General features: G+C 41.6%; 1 protein-coding gene across 1 annotated transcript in view; it reads right to left on the minus strand.

Moving 5' to 3' along the window:
• Positions 1–19,830, minus strand: part of rimbp2a (RIMS binding protein 2a) — a 77,248-nt gene that overhangs the window by 22,190 nt on the left and 35,228 nt on the right. Inside the window, 6 exon segments of the mRNA XM_071905171.2 lie at positions 15–172; positions 1,325–1,529; positions 4,901–4,951; positions 6,826–6,930; positions 12,013–12,135; positions 14,578–14,667. Coding sequence (XP_071761272.1) covers positions 15–172; positions 1,325–1,529; positions 4,901–4,951; positions 6,826–6,930; positions 12,013–12,135; positions 14,578–14,667 — 732 coding nt within the window.

A 19,830-nucleotide genomic window follows, 5' to 3' on the forward strand; every position in this document is an offset into this window, starting at 1 on the left:
TCACCCAGACCCACCTCTGAGGGGGTCACCTGTCGAGGGCTGTTGGGGCGGTCCGTTATCACGGTGCTGGATTTGACGGACAGCAGCTCTGGTCTATCTCTGTCTCCGGTCTGCGGTGGGCAGGGCAAGAACTTGGAGATCAGTGGCGGCACGTTTGCCACACTCTCATCGCCTGGGAAACATTGATTTCCATAGCAAATAAAGAGCACCTGTCATTCCTTCTGCTCCCATTCGCTGCTCATTGCACAGCTATTGATCTCCTGTTGAAGGAAGTATACAGCAAACACGCTATGGCAAAGGCTCAACCAGGCTAGCAATTCCACCCCCACCACAGCCTTACATCTGCAGTGCACTTCTCCACTGCTACTGTGCACCACTGTGGTCCTCAGAGACAAAACACACTAGAAAACTGCAGAAAATAGAAAATTGCAGTCTAAAAAAGTGTGGAACCAGCTGAGTCCTTTAAGGAAATCAAACTAAGGTAACAGCAGCAGGGATCTATCATTTGGTTTCTTGTGGTTTGAGAGTGAGTATAATCATGCAGTATTAGCACAGCAGCACAACGTCTCCCCTCTCTTTCTAGTGGAGAGAAAGATAAAACAGGGGCTCCAGCTCCAGCACTTCACAGACCTTTGCTCTTTGCCATACCGTATAAATCTACATTGCTGATTTGGCTGTATTTGCTGGCTCTGCGGGTTACACTATATGGGGTTAGAATGCTAATGTGTTAACCCACATTAACAGATGTCATACATCAGGCCTGTGATCAATTAGAGGAGATATTGATCATGAATAAGCAGTATTCCCACCACTGGTATCCATCCCCGGTCAAGAATGAGCTGATCTAGTCGTGATGTGAGCTGTCTGGGGATTAGAACACCCTGACTCTCATTTCATTCTGATCAGAAGCCTTTTGATCACATGCAATTTGCTGGATGCTTTTATCCAAATTGTCTTGCAGTACCCTGAGTGCATATATTTTTAGTATGGGTGGACCTCACTGGTAGTCTAACCTGTAACCCTGGTGGTGTTGGTACCATGCTCTACCCATTATGCCACTGATGCCACAATGATGTCTCCTTTCAACAACACATTCCCAACTGATGCCACTCTAAACGCAGCAAGGTTTGTATGGTGGCTGTTTTGAGTGGAGAGATAACTGGATTTGCTTAGTTGTTCCCTTACTTTTGTGTTAAACTATCATTGTAAAATAATGAATGAATGCTAAAAAATGTACAAAATGAAACTATGTACCCACTAGTTTCATTGTATTATTACTCAAAACTGACTACAATAGGGATACGAAGTAGAACTGCTGACCCACCTGTCTCTGGCTGGTTTGCAAGTCCGTTGAGGATTTGTGAGAGTTTCTTCTCTGGTGAGAGGCGAATCTGGGATTTGGAGTAGGAATTAGTGTTAAGGATGTCCACAGTATCTGATTGCAGATGGAAATTCAGCAGCTCTTTCGACAGCTGGTGGAACTGTTCACTCTGTGACCTGCATTTCTGCTCCAGGTCGCGAACCTTGACCTTTTATAGACAAGGGATAGAGCAGTATAGGGATGGTGATGGGGGAGAGGAGGGAATGGAGAGCAAGTGACAAAAAGAGAGAGCAGGAGGGAAAGAGAAAAAGAAAGAGAGAGAGAGGGAGAGATCAGTGGCAAGAACACACACTTCACATGTAAAGCCTTCAATTGGTATGGGATGTAGTTCATCATGTGTAATTCTATAGAGTCCTCTGAAGAATAGCCAGTGTCTTATCTGTTTATGCCGATCAAAAGCAGAACCAATTAGAAGAGGTTCCCGAAAGAGCCATTTTCTAGCTTGGAGCTGCTTGTTACATCAAACCCACTGCAGTCTAATCAAAGCATATGGAAGTGAAAAGTCCTCTGCACTGCTGCAGCTGCTGCTACATACTGTAACACTGCTAAACTTTGATAACAAAGCCTGAGCACTGCAAAGAGTTAAGAGGCTTATAAAAGTTACATACATTAAAGACATTATCAGAACAGCTCTTAACAACTTGACTTGAGTGAACAAGCATTGAGGTTATATATATTTATATACAGTATATATATAAAACCTCAACCTTACTTTGATATATATATACATATATAAATATATATATATACATATGCAAGTTACAGATGGAGGCGTCAGCACCATAGCCTGCTTTACAGTAGATAAGGAGGCTCCACCGGGGTATGTAGCCACAGGCGGAGCTACTCTTACCCTTGCTCTGTGATGAAACTATAGTACACTTACTGAGTCTGAGGACTCAGCAGAAAGATGGGAGTAGATATCGTGATTGGGGATGAATGAATAGCCATCAGGGAGCCATTACTGAGTTCTGATGGCTTTAGGAAAGCTGGACAAAAGGATTGTGTGCGAATATGTGCATGTGTGTGTGTGTGTGTGTGTGTGTGTGTGTGTGTGTGTGTGTGTGTGTGTGTGTGTGTGTGTGTGCTTGTGTGTGCATGCATGCATGGGTGTGTGTGTGTGTGTGTTGTGCATGTGATGTGTGTAATACAAAAGTACATCAGTAATGGGATCTGAAGTCAAGGGAGATCTAAGATCTATGGGGTGATATAGCGTGTACAGTACAGTATGGAGCCAAAATTATAGGGATATCTGATTTAATTCAATCTCATTCAGTGTACATAAGTATGATTGCCTAATTAGCATGAAATACCCACTAAACGCCTTTGGAGCTTAAGTGATTCATTGGGAATTTACACAGGCAATTGAAGGGAGATGAAAGTACTGTAATTCAGGGAGGAAAATAAATACCTGAAACATTCTGTCCTTATTGTTCTGTTCAGACAAAAAAGGGGGGAAAACAGATAAAAATAATTTTGAAGAAAAATGACAAAAACATAAATAAAACCAAATACCATTAAATACCATTGTAATGAATGCAAAGGTGAGTAATACAAGACAATAACACATTGATCGGTGCAAAGAAATATACAGAATTAACACAAATACACAACGTAAACAATGGGAACACAAGCAGAAAGAACAAATACATGTGTGTGAAACAAGTCAACTGAAAAAAGGCTTAACAAGCGCTAAATGATTATGGAGTTGGAGGCTAGACTATGGTTTCATGGAAGGACGCAGAGCTTCTTCATCCTGTGTCTGTTTGACCCTGCAGACAGTTAGACAGCGAGGCTGTGTTGATCTTTCTGTTTAAGTGATCTGTGTTTGCCCATTAGTGCAGAGACACAGGCGTGCGGAAGAGGCTTTAAATTGATTCACTGGATTTGTAAGGAGAGGAGAGACTTTTGGACAGTGGAGTTGCGGTTTTTCCTGACCAAACTCCCTTGCAAATGCCCTCTGTGTTTGTCTGAACCAAACTCCGGCTGCTTGCTCAACAAAATCGTATTAAAGTGGTGGGGATGGATAATACCGTGACCCTGCTTGAACTAGGCTTAAACGAGACTACACTCTATTTTCATGACAAAAGGATTTAGAGTGAAATGAGAAAATAATTCGGAGTGGATGAACCAGTGACAAGCATCTTGAAGACAGTGATGAAACACAGCAGGTCAGTGATTTGATCACAGGGATATTTACACAGTATTCAAGGTCAGACTGGATGCAGATGTCTGGGATTATCAGGTCTCTTGTACACACTTGTGAGTGAAGATGCAACTTCCCATAATCTGATGCTAACCTTAAAGGGGAATACCACAAATTCTACACTGTATTATTAACTATATTATTCCTATGTATTCTCCCTATGGCCTGAGACAATACAATCAGTATTTCTGAGCAGGAAAATCTCTCCGAAACCTTTAAATCAGAGACATGAAACTCTGACCTGTGACTTTGTATCGATGCAATGGACCTATGAGTGAACCGGGTTGATCACAATCAGGGTCAGTTAAACCCTACTTTATTTAATCAGTGATGTAATGATAAATAAAAAGGTGGGTAAACTATGAATAGAGCCTAGAAACCCCCCCTCCGCCCCTCTCTGGTAACAGTCCTGCAAATCTTTGAATAACATCCAAATCATTTCAGTGTTGGGATGTATTCCAAAGAGATGGTTTTGAGGCAAGTTTATGTAATTTTTTGACATTTAGAAACAAGAATCTGTTATGATATTTTAAGAGCCTGGCATAGCTATTTGATTTCTGAGGAAGCACTGTGATGAGAAAATCACTTTATCAGTCAAAAAAGCCAACTATCTTATGTTGAATGTAGCTAGCTCTTTTAGCTTGCCGATGAATTCAAGATAGCTTGAAATTCTTTGAGAGCATCCTGAGAGACAACAATTTGAGATAAGGCTTTAAATAATAATAATAATGAAGAAACATGACAGTATTTAAATATATATTTGTTTTTAGAAAATCCTCCAACTGTGATTTGTCATACGCCAGTCATTTCGAAATGAATAGGCAATTATCAAGCAGTAAAGAAAACAAAGATTACTTTCTTATGTTCTTGTAACATTATGCTGAGCTAAAAGTAAGAGTAGCCTAAAGTCAAAATATGAAAATAAGGTTGATGTTAACATAATCTGATGTGGGCAGCGGAGGAAGATGCGCCTTTACATTTTGTATTATAATAACAAAATTTGTAGACTGTTATGATTTAATTATCTTCTAAATGTGTTTACATAAGCATGCGTTCCTGTGTACATATAATATTTATATTCAAATTATATTTATTTTAACAGAAAACGGACATTGTTATCAAGGGGGGTGTGGTGTTTTAATTTCTTGGTAAGACGCTATTTCCACCTCACATCAATCTGATAGGCCTACTACACCTAACATATAGGATTTTCTTTTTCTTAACTATTTTTTTCAGCTCAAAACAGAGCTAGAAATATATTTCATTAACGTAACACTGGGTGAGGCTTAGTGAAGATCAGTGTTTGTGCATCGTACCTCTAACAGGTGTACTGCTCCCTCATGCTCTTGCTCAGCTTGAACCTGAGCCTGCGGAGAACACACAGAAACACACAGTGACAGCTGACACAGTGATCAGAGTCCATGAGGCAGAATAGATAGCATGTAGCTGACATACTGTCAACCCAATAGCCTGGCAGAGGCTCACTGGTTGATCAGAGCACCGGTACTCGAAGAGACGCCTAGCTGTGATGGCACAGTGCTGATGAACAGAAAGTGATTTATTTTGGGGTGTGTCAGTGTCTGCATAGTAGCCTGTGGTAAAAGTAGTGGGACAGCTGGATGAAAATGGCTCTTTTTGTGTACTCAAATATGCAACCTGATACTTTTGGTATTGACTGTTCCCCTCTGCAGTGCAAGCCTCTTTTTAGGAGTAATGGTACGCTCTCATTCTCTGCTCATAGACACTCCGAAAAATAACTCCATGGAAAGGAGTTTCTGATTGTTGTTACATCTATGCTAAACAATCATTTTATGTCAGTATGTGTACAATGTAAAGATGAGAAAGTTTTGCTGTCAACGCTAGCAAATTATTAGCAAGGAAGGCTAGTGCTGCTATCAATTTTTCTATATGTAATCCATAATAATTTGTCTTTTTCCAGTTGTTAACCTCTAGATGTGATGTTTTCTGGATAGTGGCTTTATTTTCTAACAGAACACAAACACCAATGCAAAGATACACAGATGCAGGTACAGACAGACAGACAGCCAGACAGACAGACAGACAGCCAGACAGACAGACAGACAGACAGACAGACAGACAGACAGACAGAAAGGCCTCCTCACATCTCTCTGGAGGGCTGGGAAACAGTGACTGCGCAGCCCTTTTAGCCCCCCACCCATCCCACCTCATCCCATCCCATCCCATCCCATCCCACCTCACAATACTCCGACTGATATCCATATCAGAGCCTGTGTATTCTAATCCAGTGGGTATTTTAAGAATATTTACATATCAGTCATTTGCCTAAGAGGATTTTGATTGGGCTTTTTGCAAAGCTTTTATCTATAAACAATGAAGAATTAATAATGGTGCAACACTACAACGACACAGCTAACAAATTGTTTAAATCCAGGTGATTGTCCAATTAGAATTTAATACAATCTGTATTGTATTGAATTTAGATTTAAATGATTGAGTTTTAGATATGGGCTGTAGTCTCTGTGGTCACTTTAGTTAAACATGCCACTGACCCAAAACTGCCCTCTCTTGACGTTTTGAGTATAATGATCATAGGGGCGACTTTAGGTCATGATGAGCAATCTTATGACTTCATTTTGATCTTGCAAGCATTCCACTTTTTTGACACCAATCCAGGTCAGACTTGATTAAATATGAAAATGTCTCCAATATTTTAAATACCTTGGTTGCTGATTTAACATCTCAGACACTTCATCAGCCACCGAAGTATCAAAATCACTTGTAATTTAAGTCCAAGAGTCCCTCGAGCTCTTGCATGTATTTAACTACTTTCTAAGCAGAGTAAAAACAAACACACATACCAATCCTAAAAATGTGCCAGACAGAAAACAAAATACAGAACAAAAGTAATGTCTGCACATTGAAAGCTGCTCCCAAGGTGTATAAATTTATCAACACCTAGATTTCCAGTGTAGTGCTTTTCACCAGACAATCAAACATTATGAAAAGCACTGACTTGAAACTGCAATGCTCAACAAAATGTGATGATTTTTGTGGGTATTCAGGGTCTTTACATTTTCACGTACACTTGTAGTTTATGACAGTGATTCAGCACAAAATGGCTACCGAACAAAAAGATGAGGAGCCGTGGCATGAATGCTCCTATCAAGGGAAGAATGACACAGGGCTCATATGTCAGAAACATGGGTATTATCCTTTAAATTACCTATTTTTATCTTTGCTTTTATCTATGTGGTCGTACCCTTTGCAGTTGATTGATCTCCTTCTGCTTGGTGTGAAGGGCCACCAAGGCTTGTTCATGCTCTATCTGCAGCTGCTGCTTCAGCTCTGCAGCCTCGTGCATATGCTGCGGAGAGAGAGAGAGAGTGAGAGAGAGAGAGAGAGAGAGAGAGAGAGAGAGAGAGAGAGAGAGAGAGAGACAGGATGTGGTTATGATCAAGAATGGAATTTAAAAGTTTTGGACAGTATCCCAGTAGAACTATTTAGCCACAATCTCCAATAGACTCTATTGAGGGTGGCAGATTTGCTTAGACTTGGAGAGTCCGACCAGTAATCAAAAGGTTGCTGTTGCAATCGCCTGGCACTGACAGGAGGGTGTTTTCCCTGCTGTGGGATGGCTACCACACTACCAAAGTGCCCTTGATCAAGGCACTGGCCCTGTCTGAAGAAATGCATATGTGTATGTGCATCAAGGAGGTTAAAGTGGAAAGTCAAGTACCACTTACAGTGTAGACATTTTTCTGCTTCCTCTTCTTCTCCTGGACTACAAAGTCGGACTTGTGAGGACGAGTTTGCGCTATTCTCTACTAGCCACAAGCTAATGCGCCTGTACAATTTCCATCTGTACTTACAGGATTATCAAAATATGGTCAAAGCAAAAGTGCGGTTCCACCAGCTCTAAAATTACAAAACCAACATTCAGAAGAAAGTCGCAGAGTATGTATTCTGCCGCCTCTCAGATTACACCAATTAAACCATGGTCACACACTTCAAAACAATATAAAATGAGTTTGAGACTTGGTTTAAACAGTTCCCTTTTTAACTACCCAAGTGGTGTCAAAGCCTGTAGGGTAACTGTTGAGTAAAGGTAGTAAGAAGAGTGTTATACTCTATGAGCTAGTTACAGTATATCTATCATTCTTAGTGTATATCATGTCTAACCTGCACTCCAAACTGCTGCAGACTCAATTCCACTCATTGATTCCTGCAAGCCGTCACACATGGTCACCCACACTGAACCCAAAATCTACCCCTTGCCAAATTAGGCGAGTCATGACTATATAGTATCCGTCCACAGAGTTAAGACCAGCTGCCACATCTTGCAGAAACAGAGTTAAGGCCATAAGATGTTTCTCAGGGCTTAAGAAGAAAAGGCAGCTTAGAAAGCTCTGACATTCATCATTTTCTCTCTGTGTTCTCTCTCCCTCAGAGAGAAGAAAAGCCTCTTTACCTCCCGGAGTGGCTTCGAGGTGTCCTGAGCAGGCAGTCACTGCTTTGCATAATCAGGGAGGAGCTTTAAGCTGCAGAGGACTCAGAAGACTGGGCTGGGTGAGAGGCTGTCACTGGAGCCTTACTGAAAACTTTTTTTTTAACCCTTGTATATTCAGGGAAGATTTGCCGAGCACACCTTCTTTTTCAGCAACACCCTGTTTTCATATTCAACAAGGGACAGACATTCACACCTGAGCACTGCCCAATACAAGCATTATAGGTCGTTTTCACACCTGGTATGTTTGCTTGAGTCTGAACCCGAGTTCGATTGTTCCCAAGCCCCCTGGCATCACTGGTGTGGTTCCACACTGTTATAATACTGCGGTACGATTCATCATCAATGTGAGTCCGTCTGATGCACTTTGTCAGTAAAAATTCTTATTTGGTGTCACTACCAAAATGTGCACAACATTCACACAGGCGACACTTGCGCCTGTGTGCCTCACATGCAGTCGTGCTGCATATGTGCAGAAGGCGTTCTGCTTGCACAAGGTTTTTGAGAAGACAGGCAGTAGATATCTACTGCCTGTCTGTGTATTTGTTGCTATACTTGCAGTGCATCATTCACGCCCGTCTGTTAGGTGAGCTCATCATCACTACAGCCCACTACTGGCCAGACTTTACAGATTTATTTTCCATCACATCACAGCAGAAGCGCAGCAGAAGCGCAGCAGAAGCGCAGAAGCGAGGGTGCGGTTCTTTGGTCCGCACCTGAGTTCGAAAAAAGCTTTCAAATTACCAACTTTTGACACAAACCGTACCCGGATTCAGACTAAAACGGCAGTGTGAAAGCTCCCTTACTGTCCGCCACTGTGCAGCTCCACTGGAGCAGCTAGATTTTGAGTGCCTTGCTCAAGGACACCTTGACGATTAAGGGAAGTGGGGTGTTACTTAACTCACTTTCCCCAACCAGATTCAGGGGATTCAAACCAGCAAACTTCCTTATACAAGCTATCTACTATTGGGGAGGTAGAGTACGGGGGAAATGTTCCATAAAGTGATGAAAAAGGTATGTTTGTGTGGTACACTGTAAAGACAGACAGCGGTGTAAATGGAATTTTGGGACAGGTGAAGTTCATAGCCAATTGTGTTGCTATTCTCATCATCATCATTATAATCATCGTTGTTGTCATTATCATTGTCACCTTCATTGTCAGTTGTGACAAGCCACTTCATTCTAGGACAACTCTATATTTGTAATTTGTGGATGACCTGTGGTTGATTGCCCTGCACACTGGATGCTAGGAAGGCTCATTGAGATTAGATATGTCTGTAGAGAAGAAATGTGACAATGAGCATCTAGTTACATCACTTTTAACTAAGATTGACTATTACCATATTTTAGAAGCTTCAAATGAAGAACCCTATTTGAACAGTTCAAAAGTCTGTTTCTTTTTTTCCTGTTGTTTGTTTTTCATGTTCTGCTTCCTCTCTCTCTCTGCGTTCTCCACCCACCCCCCTCTGTAATTTTCTGTAACACATAGTCTCCCTGTCCACATAATCAATACACAATGAGAAAGTGACAAACCTTTCTTTTCTGTATTAGGGAGTGGGTCAATTTTTCTCAGATGGGTACATTTCTCTCTCAAATATCCCTACAAACAGACAATCGATAGGAGACGCAGGGAGGCAAGGATTTGTAATGAGAGTGCTTTTCACAGTGCAATGAGACTGTGTCTGATTACTATTGGCAGACCAGAACATAATGAAAAAGAGTCCCTCTATGAAACCGATGACACTTCACCTCATGAGTTACATCACTTTCTTCTAAACTTTTCTTAGAAAACAAACACATTAAATGGGGATGGGAATGTTTCCAAACGCAGCAGTGAAAAGTCTGTTTGAAAAGTATTCCAATTCTGATGAATGGGAGTGAGGATGGCGGGAATGAGCGAGGGTGGGAGAGATGCTGGGATAGTGAGAAAAGCTGGACAGATAGGGACGTGATGACTGGACGGGAAATGAGGACAAAGGGTTCTGACTCCGACTGTATTTGCAAATAATTCTTAGCATTTGCTTTATCCTGTAGAGAGTGTGACATGGGTGGGGTTTACCACCTCAGGACAAGTCAGATATTCTCAGATATCACAGAAAATTTCACTGAACTGACTTCTAAATACTTTCATGTGATTGTCTACACTATCTGTTAGTATTTGCACTGTCCTGTGTGGCATACCCAAACCATCTAGTCGCACGAAGCAAACCATAAAAGCTATTTACAAATACTATTTTATTATCATGGTGGGGCAAGATGAATGTTCTTAAAATGAACTGCACCAAAGATGAGTTATCTCCATCGATCTCTCCCTGTTCATATTCCAGTGAAGTATTTCAAGTATTTTGATTGAAGTATATTGATCGTACATGGACAAACTCCAACTTCCAGTGGTCTCCCTAAGCTACTGTTTTATCCTCATGTTTTCACCCTGAGACATATCGCCCAGCGGTTGCTTGATGTGATATGTGCCACCCTCTTCGCCCGTTTAAAGGAGGGGTATCTTTTGCTTTTTCAGCAATTTTATATAATTGCCTGGTGTCTATAAAATACATCTGTTAAGTTTTTTTCAGTAAAAATGGTTTAGTTATAGCTTTAGCTACTCACTTCCCAGTGTTGTTTCACACCTACAAGGAAATAGGTTGTTTTACATAAGCAGCTTCTTATGCTAATGAGCTACTGCTCTGATTGGCTGGCCATTCTAGAAGGCCCGCCCTCCTCTTAGCGCTGATTGGTCAATTTCAGACAGTCCAGCATCTACATAGAAACTGGAGCAAAATCTGACTGGCTTGTACAAGGGGGCGTGTTTTATAGTTGGTGACTGTGGGGAAACGGCAAAGTAACATGATTCAGTTTTTTTACTGTAATTACTTCACATCTCCAAGTACCAAAATCACCATAAATACTAAGAATTGCCACATCCTAGGATACCCCCCCTTTAATGTCTAATGTCTAAATGTCACCACACATGAGATCCCATCCAGTCATATCCAACTTACAGGATACATGGAAGAAATTATCCCAGATTTATAATAGGAATCCCTATCTAAACTTCGATTCAAGTGAATGGCCTGAAGCTGTGCATTAATGTAGCTCCCTTTCTGTGGAAATTGTGGGTGGATAGAGGAATCAAGTTTACTGAAATCCTTTGATGAGCTAGTCCAAGAGTTTAGTCTTCCCAGGTCTAGTATGTAGCAATACTTACACTTGAGGCACTCAGGGGTTCTGGCTTCTCCATGAACATTTTGAATTGCTCTCTGACATCATTAAGATAGTTGGAGCTGGCCATGCGGCCTGTCTCTATTACCCCAAGATCTTTTGCCAGGCCACTAAAACTTCCACAGCACTGAAGATGATTTAGGAGAAAGAGATAAAGTTGTCATTTAGTGAGAAAGAATGGGACAGGATCTGTAACACTTAAGGAAACTGTCAAAGCATATAAAAATAAGACTTATTCAGTTTAAAATATCTAATCAGTTCTACTGGATGCCAGCTTGGTTATATAGGCTGGGGCTCAGAGACATACCAGTCTGTTGGAGACATTTTATTTTTCCCTTTTATTTATTTATAGTTTTTTTCCGCTTTTCTCCTTTTTATTTTATTTACTTTCTTTTCTTTTCGCTGGTTTAATGTTCCATATCCTGGATACGGTATACATCCTACTGTATGTACGATTGTTCAAAAACTGAAACCTCAATAAACTTTACATTAAAAAAAAACAAATACTATTTTATCCTTCTGGAATGGATATATGATGTAGGAATGAAATGATAAATGCACAGAGGGAAGGTTGTAGTTATAAACAGAGGAAGAAATGGGGGAATGGGAGAAGTGGATAGGTGGGGGAAAAAAAAAGAAAAGTTTGAAGTAATGTTTGTATTGAGTGAGTGGAAAGTGGGGTGGAAGCATAGATAAATGTAAGGATGGAGGGTAAAATCTCACCTTCAGAACTTGTTCCAGGTTCTCCACTTTGTCTTGGAGTTGACTCCTTTCCTGTTGGGCCACGTCTCTCTCCTGGCTCACGACAACAAACGTCTGTCTCAGTTGGTCATAGTCTGATCGCACCTGCATAGGGAATGCAGAGAAGGATGCAGGGTGCAAGAGAAAGAGAAGAGAAAGAATGAGAGAAAGAGCGAGACAGAGGGAGAGAAAGAGGACGGTTAGCAACATGGAGATGAAAGATAGAGAGACAAAGGCAAACCAGAGCAAAATCAGGGTGAAACACGTCCATTCCCCTTTTCTATTCCTTGCAGAGTTGCAGAATTTACCCACTTCTTTTGTAGTTTTTTCCGGTGCAAAACATGCATAAAAATTTTATGAGCTTTGTTCTTGCACTATTTTGTAATTTTATGAATAGAGGCTGTTTCTTTTTTTTTTTTTTGGTTGGAGGGTTGATTGGGAGTTCACAGTCTGGAGAGAAATTAATCAGCACATTTCCATCTAGCCTTTATGAGAGAGAGCTGCTGACTTGAGTGTTCTGCCTCTCATTTCTTCATCAATCAGTGGCCTTGAGGTACGCTGGTTCCTCTGGAGTTGGCCATATGAAAAAGAGGCCTCACAGGATCTATCAAAACCATTCCTCAGCCACACACCAATCTTCTTATTAATTAACGTGACAGATAAGCTTGCTTAAGGTAACTCAGAGCGCGCTAAATTGGACTGCTGCAGAGGAAATGAGTTCATTCATATTGTGAATCCCTGTGCTGTGGAATTTATGATTGGAGCTGCACCGTCAGAGGTCCAGCCCCATCTAAAAGTACATGATGTGGGACATGTTGCATAATGTCTGCTGTATAGACATGACTTGAGCCCCTGTCCACATTTAATCCATGTTTCCATGTTGGCCCATACATAAAGGTCAATTAAGGGCCTTTCTGAGTTCAGTGACCACTTTTCGTAGAGCAAAGCAGACTAGTATCAGACACCATGGCTAATATCACATGTGTACATACAGGTACATACACATACACCAACACACACACATACACACACACATACACAAACACACACACACACACACACACGACTGCCTCTATATCACCCCTGAAGATTCCAGCCACTTTTTCACCCAGCATTGACCAGTGTGTCTCTGTAACTTTCCATCTGCCATATAACAAGACTCATTAATTTCCTTCTGTTGTTTTTTTTTTTCTTCATTAAAGAGAATGGGCAGTTCACTTCCCTCAGAGGTTTTTTTTTAGCCGAGACAGTTGCAAAGCTGATTAGGAGACAGAGCAGGGAAAGTAGTAGAGACATCTTTGAGAGCTATCTTACATCCACTATGGAGAGAAGCACCTCTGATGTGGCAGAGGGGGAGGGAGGGGGAGGGAAGGGGAGGGAGGGGGAAGTGTCCGCTCCTTCACTGTTATTTGCAGAGTCACTACATTCTCTCTAACACTGACAATCCAGAGCCAGCAAAACTAACTATTCTGTGATCAGTTTCTCTAATCACTCCACCACCTCCTTGTTCTCTGTATCTCCCTTTCTCTCTCTCTCTGTCTCTGTCTCTTAAGTTCACTCTCTTCCATTCTGTCATTGTCTCTCTGTGCAGTGTCCAATACTTTGCCTGTATCTTTGCCACAGTTGCCCATACAAGCCAACCGCATTTGTTCATATATCTGATGTGACTGGGCACAGTTTTGCCCCACTTTCTTTTCATCTCTGTGCCCACCTTGTCGGAGGACAGATGGCATCTTTTTGTGTGGCATGGTGTAGCGTGGCGTGGAGCAAAAGCTCCGAGCTGTGTCCCTGGACACGTGTCAAATCTGGCCCCCGTGAAAGTGACTATTAGCACCAGAGTAGCTAATCGCCTACCATCACAGACGGTCACTGTCTCTCCGTCTGTGTCTGTGTGTGTATGCATGCACGTGTGTATGCTGGAGTGGGAGAATCAGGCTGGCTGGGCCGGTAAAGACAGACAGGCAGCGCTCATACAAAGAGAGGAAGGAGAGGAGTAATGGTGTAAGTGTTAGACAGTCTTTTAAGGTCATGCCAAACAACACCATAGTATACTGTACACTGTATACATAATGTACACATTCTACATTAATACAACATGTATTTAAGACACATTAATGCTACATGCATTAATGCATTATATTACATTACATTATGTTATTTAGCAGACGTTTTTGTCCAAAGCGACTTACAATAATAATGCCACATGTATGCATCCTCTGTGCTGACATATGAATTGTGTATTGTGTAGGAATTGAATATAAGCCAAGAAACAATATCTCAAGCACACATGATACACAATAAACTCTTTACTTAATGCTTATGATTACAATACCCAATAAGGCAATTAGTGTATTGATTTATAGGAGGTGGATCACAGATTCCAACATAAGACTGATGATAAGCCATATATAAGACATAGTTTAGGTTAGATCTAGGCCCTACATCACTGTTACCGCAAAATAAAGTATGTCTTACATTGACCATTGATCATTGTGTGTATGTCCTTGCAATACATGCTTGTGCCCTGCGTGTGTGTGAGTGTCATACCTGGTCATACTTGGATGCCTTCAGGTTGTGGTTGATCAACTCAAAGTTGAGACGATTTTTCTCTTGCAAGGCAGCATGGAGCTTTGTTTTCTGTGGAAAGTAAAGAAAGAGTGGCAGGGATGGGGGATGGGGAGAGAGAGAGAGACAGAGAGAGTGTGAAAAAGAGAAAGTTAGTATGTCCTTATATTACAATATATTAATATTATCCTCTTCCCCGTTGTAAAGCCTTATGTGCCTGAATGCATCATGTATGCAAGCCACACTGCGTAACTCCATCTTAAAACTGTTATATAAGCGACAGATGAAAGACTCAGGTTAGTGCCGATCCCTCCCTCTGTCTGCGCGCACGCGCGTGTGTGTGTGTGTGTGTATTTGTGTGTATTTGTGTGGCTAAGCTTTTCTCTAAGATGCTGTCTGGAGGACAAAACCCACAGCTGCATACTGTCACCCTCCATTTGGTGTGTAGCATTAGGAATGGAGGGAGAGAGATGAAGGGGGCAAAGGAGGAAGAAAGGGACGAGGAGAGAGAGGAACGGGGGGGTCGAAGGAAGGAAGCGAGGATGGAGGGATGGTTGGAAAGAGGAATAGGAGGTGGGAAAGAGAGGGATGAGAGGGAGAAAAAAACATATTCACAGGGACAGGAATGAACTGAGGAGAGGGAAGGATGGAGCAAGGGAGTGGCAGTCCAACATGTCAATTCAAGGATAAATCAGCAAATGACTGAGGAGTCATGATGACCAATGAGAGCTGCACAGTCTGTTAGAAAACTAGCTAACTCAAGATGAAATGAGGTTGTGTATCGAGTGACTGAATTAAAAAGAGGTATGAATTTCCTTCCTCCATTCTCCTCTGCCTAGATTCACATTCAGAAGTTGTCGTGCTGCTAGTGCTGCAGGTACTCAAGCATTACATAATTACGCCAGACTCAAACTAGGGCAATGCTTCCCTCCTATCATAGCTCTAAGTATTCAAGAGTGATTTCTCTGCACTCTGCGACTGGTCATATCCTGGCACGTAACACCACTCCATGCTGGTGCACAGAGTTCTCGCTGTTAATTGACATGCTCAGCATCCAAACAGTGTGTGCATAAAGTAGCCTTATATTCCAGTTTTCTCAGTTTTCCCTCTGTCATGCTGTACATCTCTGGACGCTATTCACAGAAATCTAATCACTAATCTATAACATACATCTGGCATTGGCTCACTTCAACTTTGGCTTTAAACAAAAAGCAGTCTGGTGTCACAGGGTTTATTTGAAGCCTGGTAGGTGTAAGATCAAATTGGGTTCGCAAATTATTGAGAAGAAATGGTGGCTTCAAGACCTGAAGGGGATTTTGTTCAACAGGTGTTTTTGATAATAAAATATTGCCTCCCAAAGCAAAGTAGTTTATTAATAGTCTCAAAAACATGATTTAATTAGGTTGTATTAGCATATAACCTGCAAAATTAGCTTTGGTTTTGAAGATAAATTATTTTGAAAATGCAGGTTCCTGAGAGAAAGATTGAAAACCGCTACAATAAAGGTCCAGATACATGGGGAAACAGTGAGACTGTAGATGGACAATATTGCCTTTGGTGGGGATGCAGCTTTGAAAAGTGTTTGGAGATTTGGACTTGTGAGTTCATGAACCAGGAACTCACTGGTTTGAGTTCCCAGACAGGCAGGGGAAATGAATGAGTAACAAAGCACCTGGCAGCTGTCATGTATGTATATTACTATGCATGTGAAGCAGGTTGATGCAGAAAAACAGTATGTGTGCTCCAGAAATCTTTCCCTGCATGAATAAAGACTTAATAAAAACATAATGAGTTACAGGAAACAAAGCGTAATGAAAAAATACTATTGATTGTAACTGGTGGCATTATTATCCACCTATATTGCTTTGAAACGTTTCTTGTGTATTGTGATCTTATTTATTAGCTACAATAACTTTGGTTCCAGCCAAGCAATCTGATTGGCCAAAGATGTGGTCCAACTCTGCTGATAATTCCCATAAAGCACAGCTGCTCGACACCACTCAGCTGCACGCTGTACCTGGTCACATCACAATAAAGTACACTAATACTCACAATAAAGATGGAATGTTGAGTATTATTGCTACACTACACTCAAGCAAATGAGAAGTTCCAGCTTTGTATGCCAGCTTCTGCACAACAAAAGTGTATTTGTGGCAGGGCAAAGCTTTACCATCAAATTATCAGCACAAATGGAGAAACTCGATAAACCCTAGACTTACACACTGAGAGTCATGTGGTGTCTATGTGTATGCGTGTGTCTGAGAGAGAGTGAGAAAGATTGAGGAAGAGAGACAGAGAGACAGAGAGAGAGAGAGAGAGAGAGAGAGAGAGAGAGGTCAGGTATGCCACTGTCTTCATGTGCAGACAGAGAGAAAGCAAGAGTAACACGTTCAGAGAGACGCAATCATACAGACAGACAGACAGACAGACAGAAGACAGATATCAGACAGTAAGACAGTAAGAGTCCACTTGCTGCTCTTATTGTATAATACTGTCGCTACATCACGTCTCTGCAGACTGTAGTGCGGTGCAGTGAACCACACCTAGCTAAAGTAGCAGCCATTAGCAATCAGGAACGCTCCCCCTCCTCTGGCTTTGACCGCTAAATTCTGAAGACACGGCACATCATTAGATGGCAGCTACAGCCTTCATCTGCCCTGATACCCCAGGACAGGACACGGCCTTACAGTTAACACCACGAGGATGGGAAGCGGGGCGAGGCATGTAAAGATAATTGGAATGAAAGAGTGAGGGAGGTGAAGAAATGTAATGGGGGGGAAGAAGGGGATTGATGAAGAGAGATAGGAGATGAGAGAGAAGGGAGTCAAAAAAAATCTGAGTTTGCGAGAGGTTGAAGTTCAATTATGAAAGAAAGAAAGAAAGAAAGAAAGAAAGAAAGAAAGAAAGAAAGAAAGAAAGAACCAAGAGTGACCTTTTTAAAGCTTGACTGAGCTTCTCTTTTATGGGCTTTAGGAGTGACGTCTCCTTCTCCGCCTCCTCCCACCTCCAGTGAATCACACATTCACAGCTCTGCTTTACACTCTGTAACATCCTGTAAACACAGCCCCATACTGCACAGCCAGGGGACACACACACTCCTCTGTGCCAATTTAACACTTCGATATGCACAAATAAACAAAAAAATAGTCTGGTTCCAAAATATAACGGATAGGATAATGAGGCCTCCTCTTAAGGAAAAAGCAACTAAATAAGGGATTAATAGGGCTCCAAGGACATCTGTGCAGAACCACGCTTGAGTGAAAGCGTGGCGTGTGTGTGTGTGTGCATGTGTGTGTGTGTGTTTTGGAGGGGGGCGGTGATGTAAGTGGGTCTGTCTAGGATCTGTGTGTGCTTGTGAGATCTGAGATCCATATGTGCGTGCAGGGAGAGTGGACAGGCTAGGGGGAGAGACCTCTAACCACTAATGACTAATTCACTCTGACAACTTCTTTCTTCTTTCCTCTCCTATCCTCACACACACACACACACACACACACACACAGACACACACACACACACACTTATGTATGCGCTTCCCCCTTCCATCACCACCATCATTATCATTCCCCCCCCCCCCAAACCCACTAATTTAGCTTCTGGCCCTGAATCTGCTCTGTCCGCTGTGGCCAGCCGCTCAGTAAACCAGCACTTACACAGTCCCACAGTCTACTGTGTGACCTCTATGTTTCACTTCATATCATTGTCTGTATCAGGATAATAAATACCATTGTTTGACTAGTATCAGTTAGTATCTTTGTCTGTATAAGCAAAGTAATCATCTTACAATAGCAGTGATTTCTCATATGGTTTTGAAGTAAATGTAAATTGAAACTCTTGTGCAACTGGATAAACTTGATGAAACTTTCAGGGAGAAAACAGCAATGTGCACTACAGTGGCTGTAAGCTGAAGCAAGGCTTGAACCAATCACAATCTTAATCAGTTATGTTGGTTTGTTGGTACAAGCTGTATCACTTATGTTGGTTTATCCTTACAGTTTTATCAGTGGCACCACATCATCAGGTGGATGTGCGTCTGTTTGATTATTTTCTCTATACATCTGTGCAGCAGCCTGAAGAGTGGAGCCCAATATAACCATGTGTTGTGGAGTGGGCAGACATATAATGGTTCTCTTTTATCATTCATTTGTGGAGAGTATTCTAACTTTCTGTTTTATTGCCTGGTATTTCTCACTGTCTGTAGTTAACAAGAACAAACTCAATAAGATTGTTAATATATCTAGCAAGATTGCGGGTCAGCAACAACATAGTATGACACTGCTTTGTGAGTCCCGAGTGGCGGGGAAAGGGCGGGCAATCCTCAGTGATGTATCACACCCTCTCTATGGTGAATATGAGTTGTTACCATCAGGACGGCGGTACAGGGTACTGCCTTTGCGGGCTTCCCATGCCCAGAGATCCTTTATACCTTCCAGTATAGCTCTGTTAAACAAATCCTGATGATATGAGGTGTGTGTCACTTGCATTTTGTTGTACTTAATTCTTGATTGTTGGTGATGTTGATGTGGAGCACTTTGTTGTTAAATGTCTGTCTTTATTTGTAATGTCCTTTCTGTTGTGGTTGTATTTGTCTGACAGTTGCCACAGACACAAAGAGAATTTCCGAAAGGATAAAAAAACGAAGTAACTAACTAACTACATGTGTTGAACATTATGACAAGAGGATTCCCTGATTACATTGTTTTTGTGCACTGTTTGTCTCCGTGCCATGGCTTTTAACAGTGAACGTTCCTTTGTCTTCTGTTTTAGCCCCCACCCTCTGTGCACCTCAGGCGGATTTACTTCAAAAATGTCTTTTTTAGTTACCATCTGACAAGTGTTTCTGATCATCTTATAAAGAGGACAGGGGTTAGGACTGAGCTTTATCAGCCCGCGTATCAAGTAGCATTTGAGAGCAAACCCGAGTAAATGTAGCAAAGCCCAGAACAATGAGATGCTAATGCTTCAACAAACACTCCACAGCAGGACACGGTGTGATCGGAATCTCCTCAGCCAGTATCAATACGTAAACCAGAGAGACCTAATTTAAACAACATAGGGATTGGGAACTTAAACTTTTCTACCCACGATGCAAATGGGAATTTGTAGTAGCTTTTTATTAGTGCTTTGCAGTCATTTACAGACTGAAATTACACACCAATTTACATACATATAGTATATCAAAACAGCAGGGAGATAAAAATACATTTTCAATAATTGTGAAAGTAGTAGCATATA

This window comes from Centroberyx gerrardi, chromosome 2, assembly GCF_048128805.1.
Source record: "Centroberyx gerrardi isolate f3 chromosome 2, fCenGer3.hap1.cur.20231027, whole genome shotgun sequence".
In the NCBI taxonomy this organism is placed as follows: Eukaryota; Metazoa; Chordata; class Actinopteri; order Beryciformes; family Berycidae; genus Centroberyx; species Centroberyx gerrardi.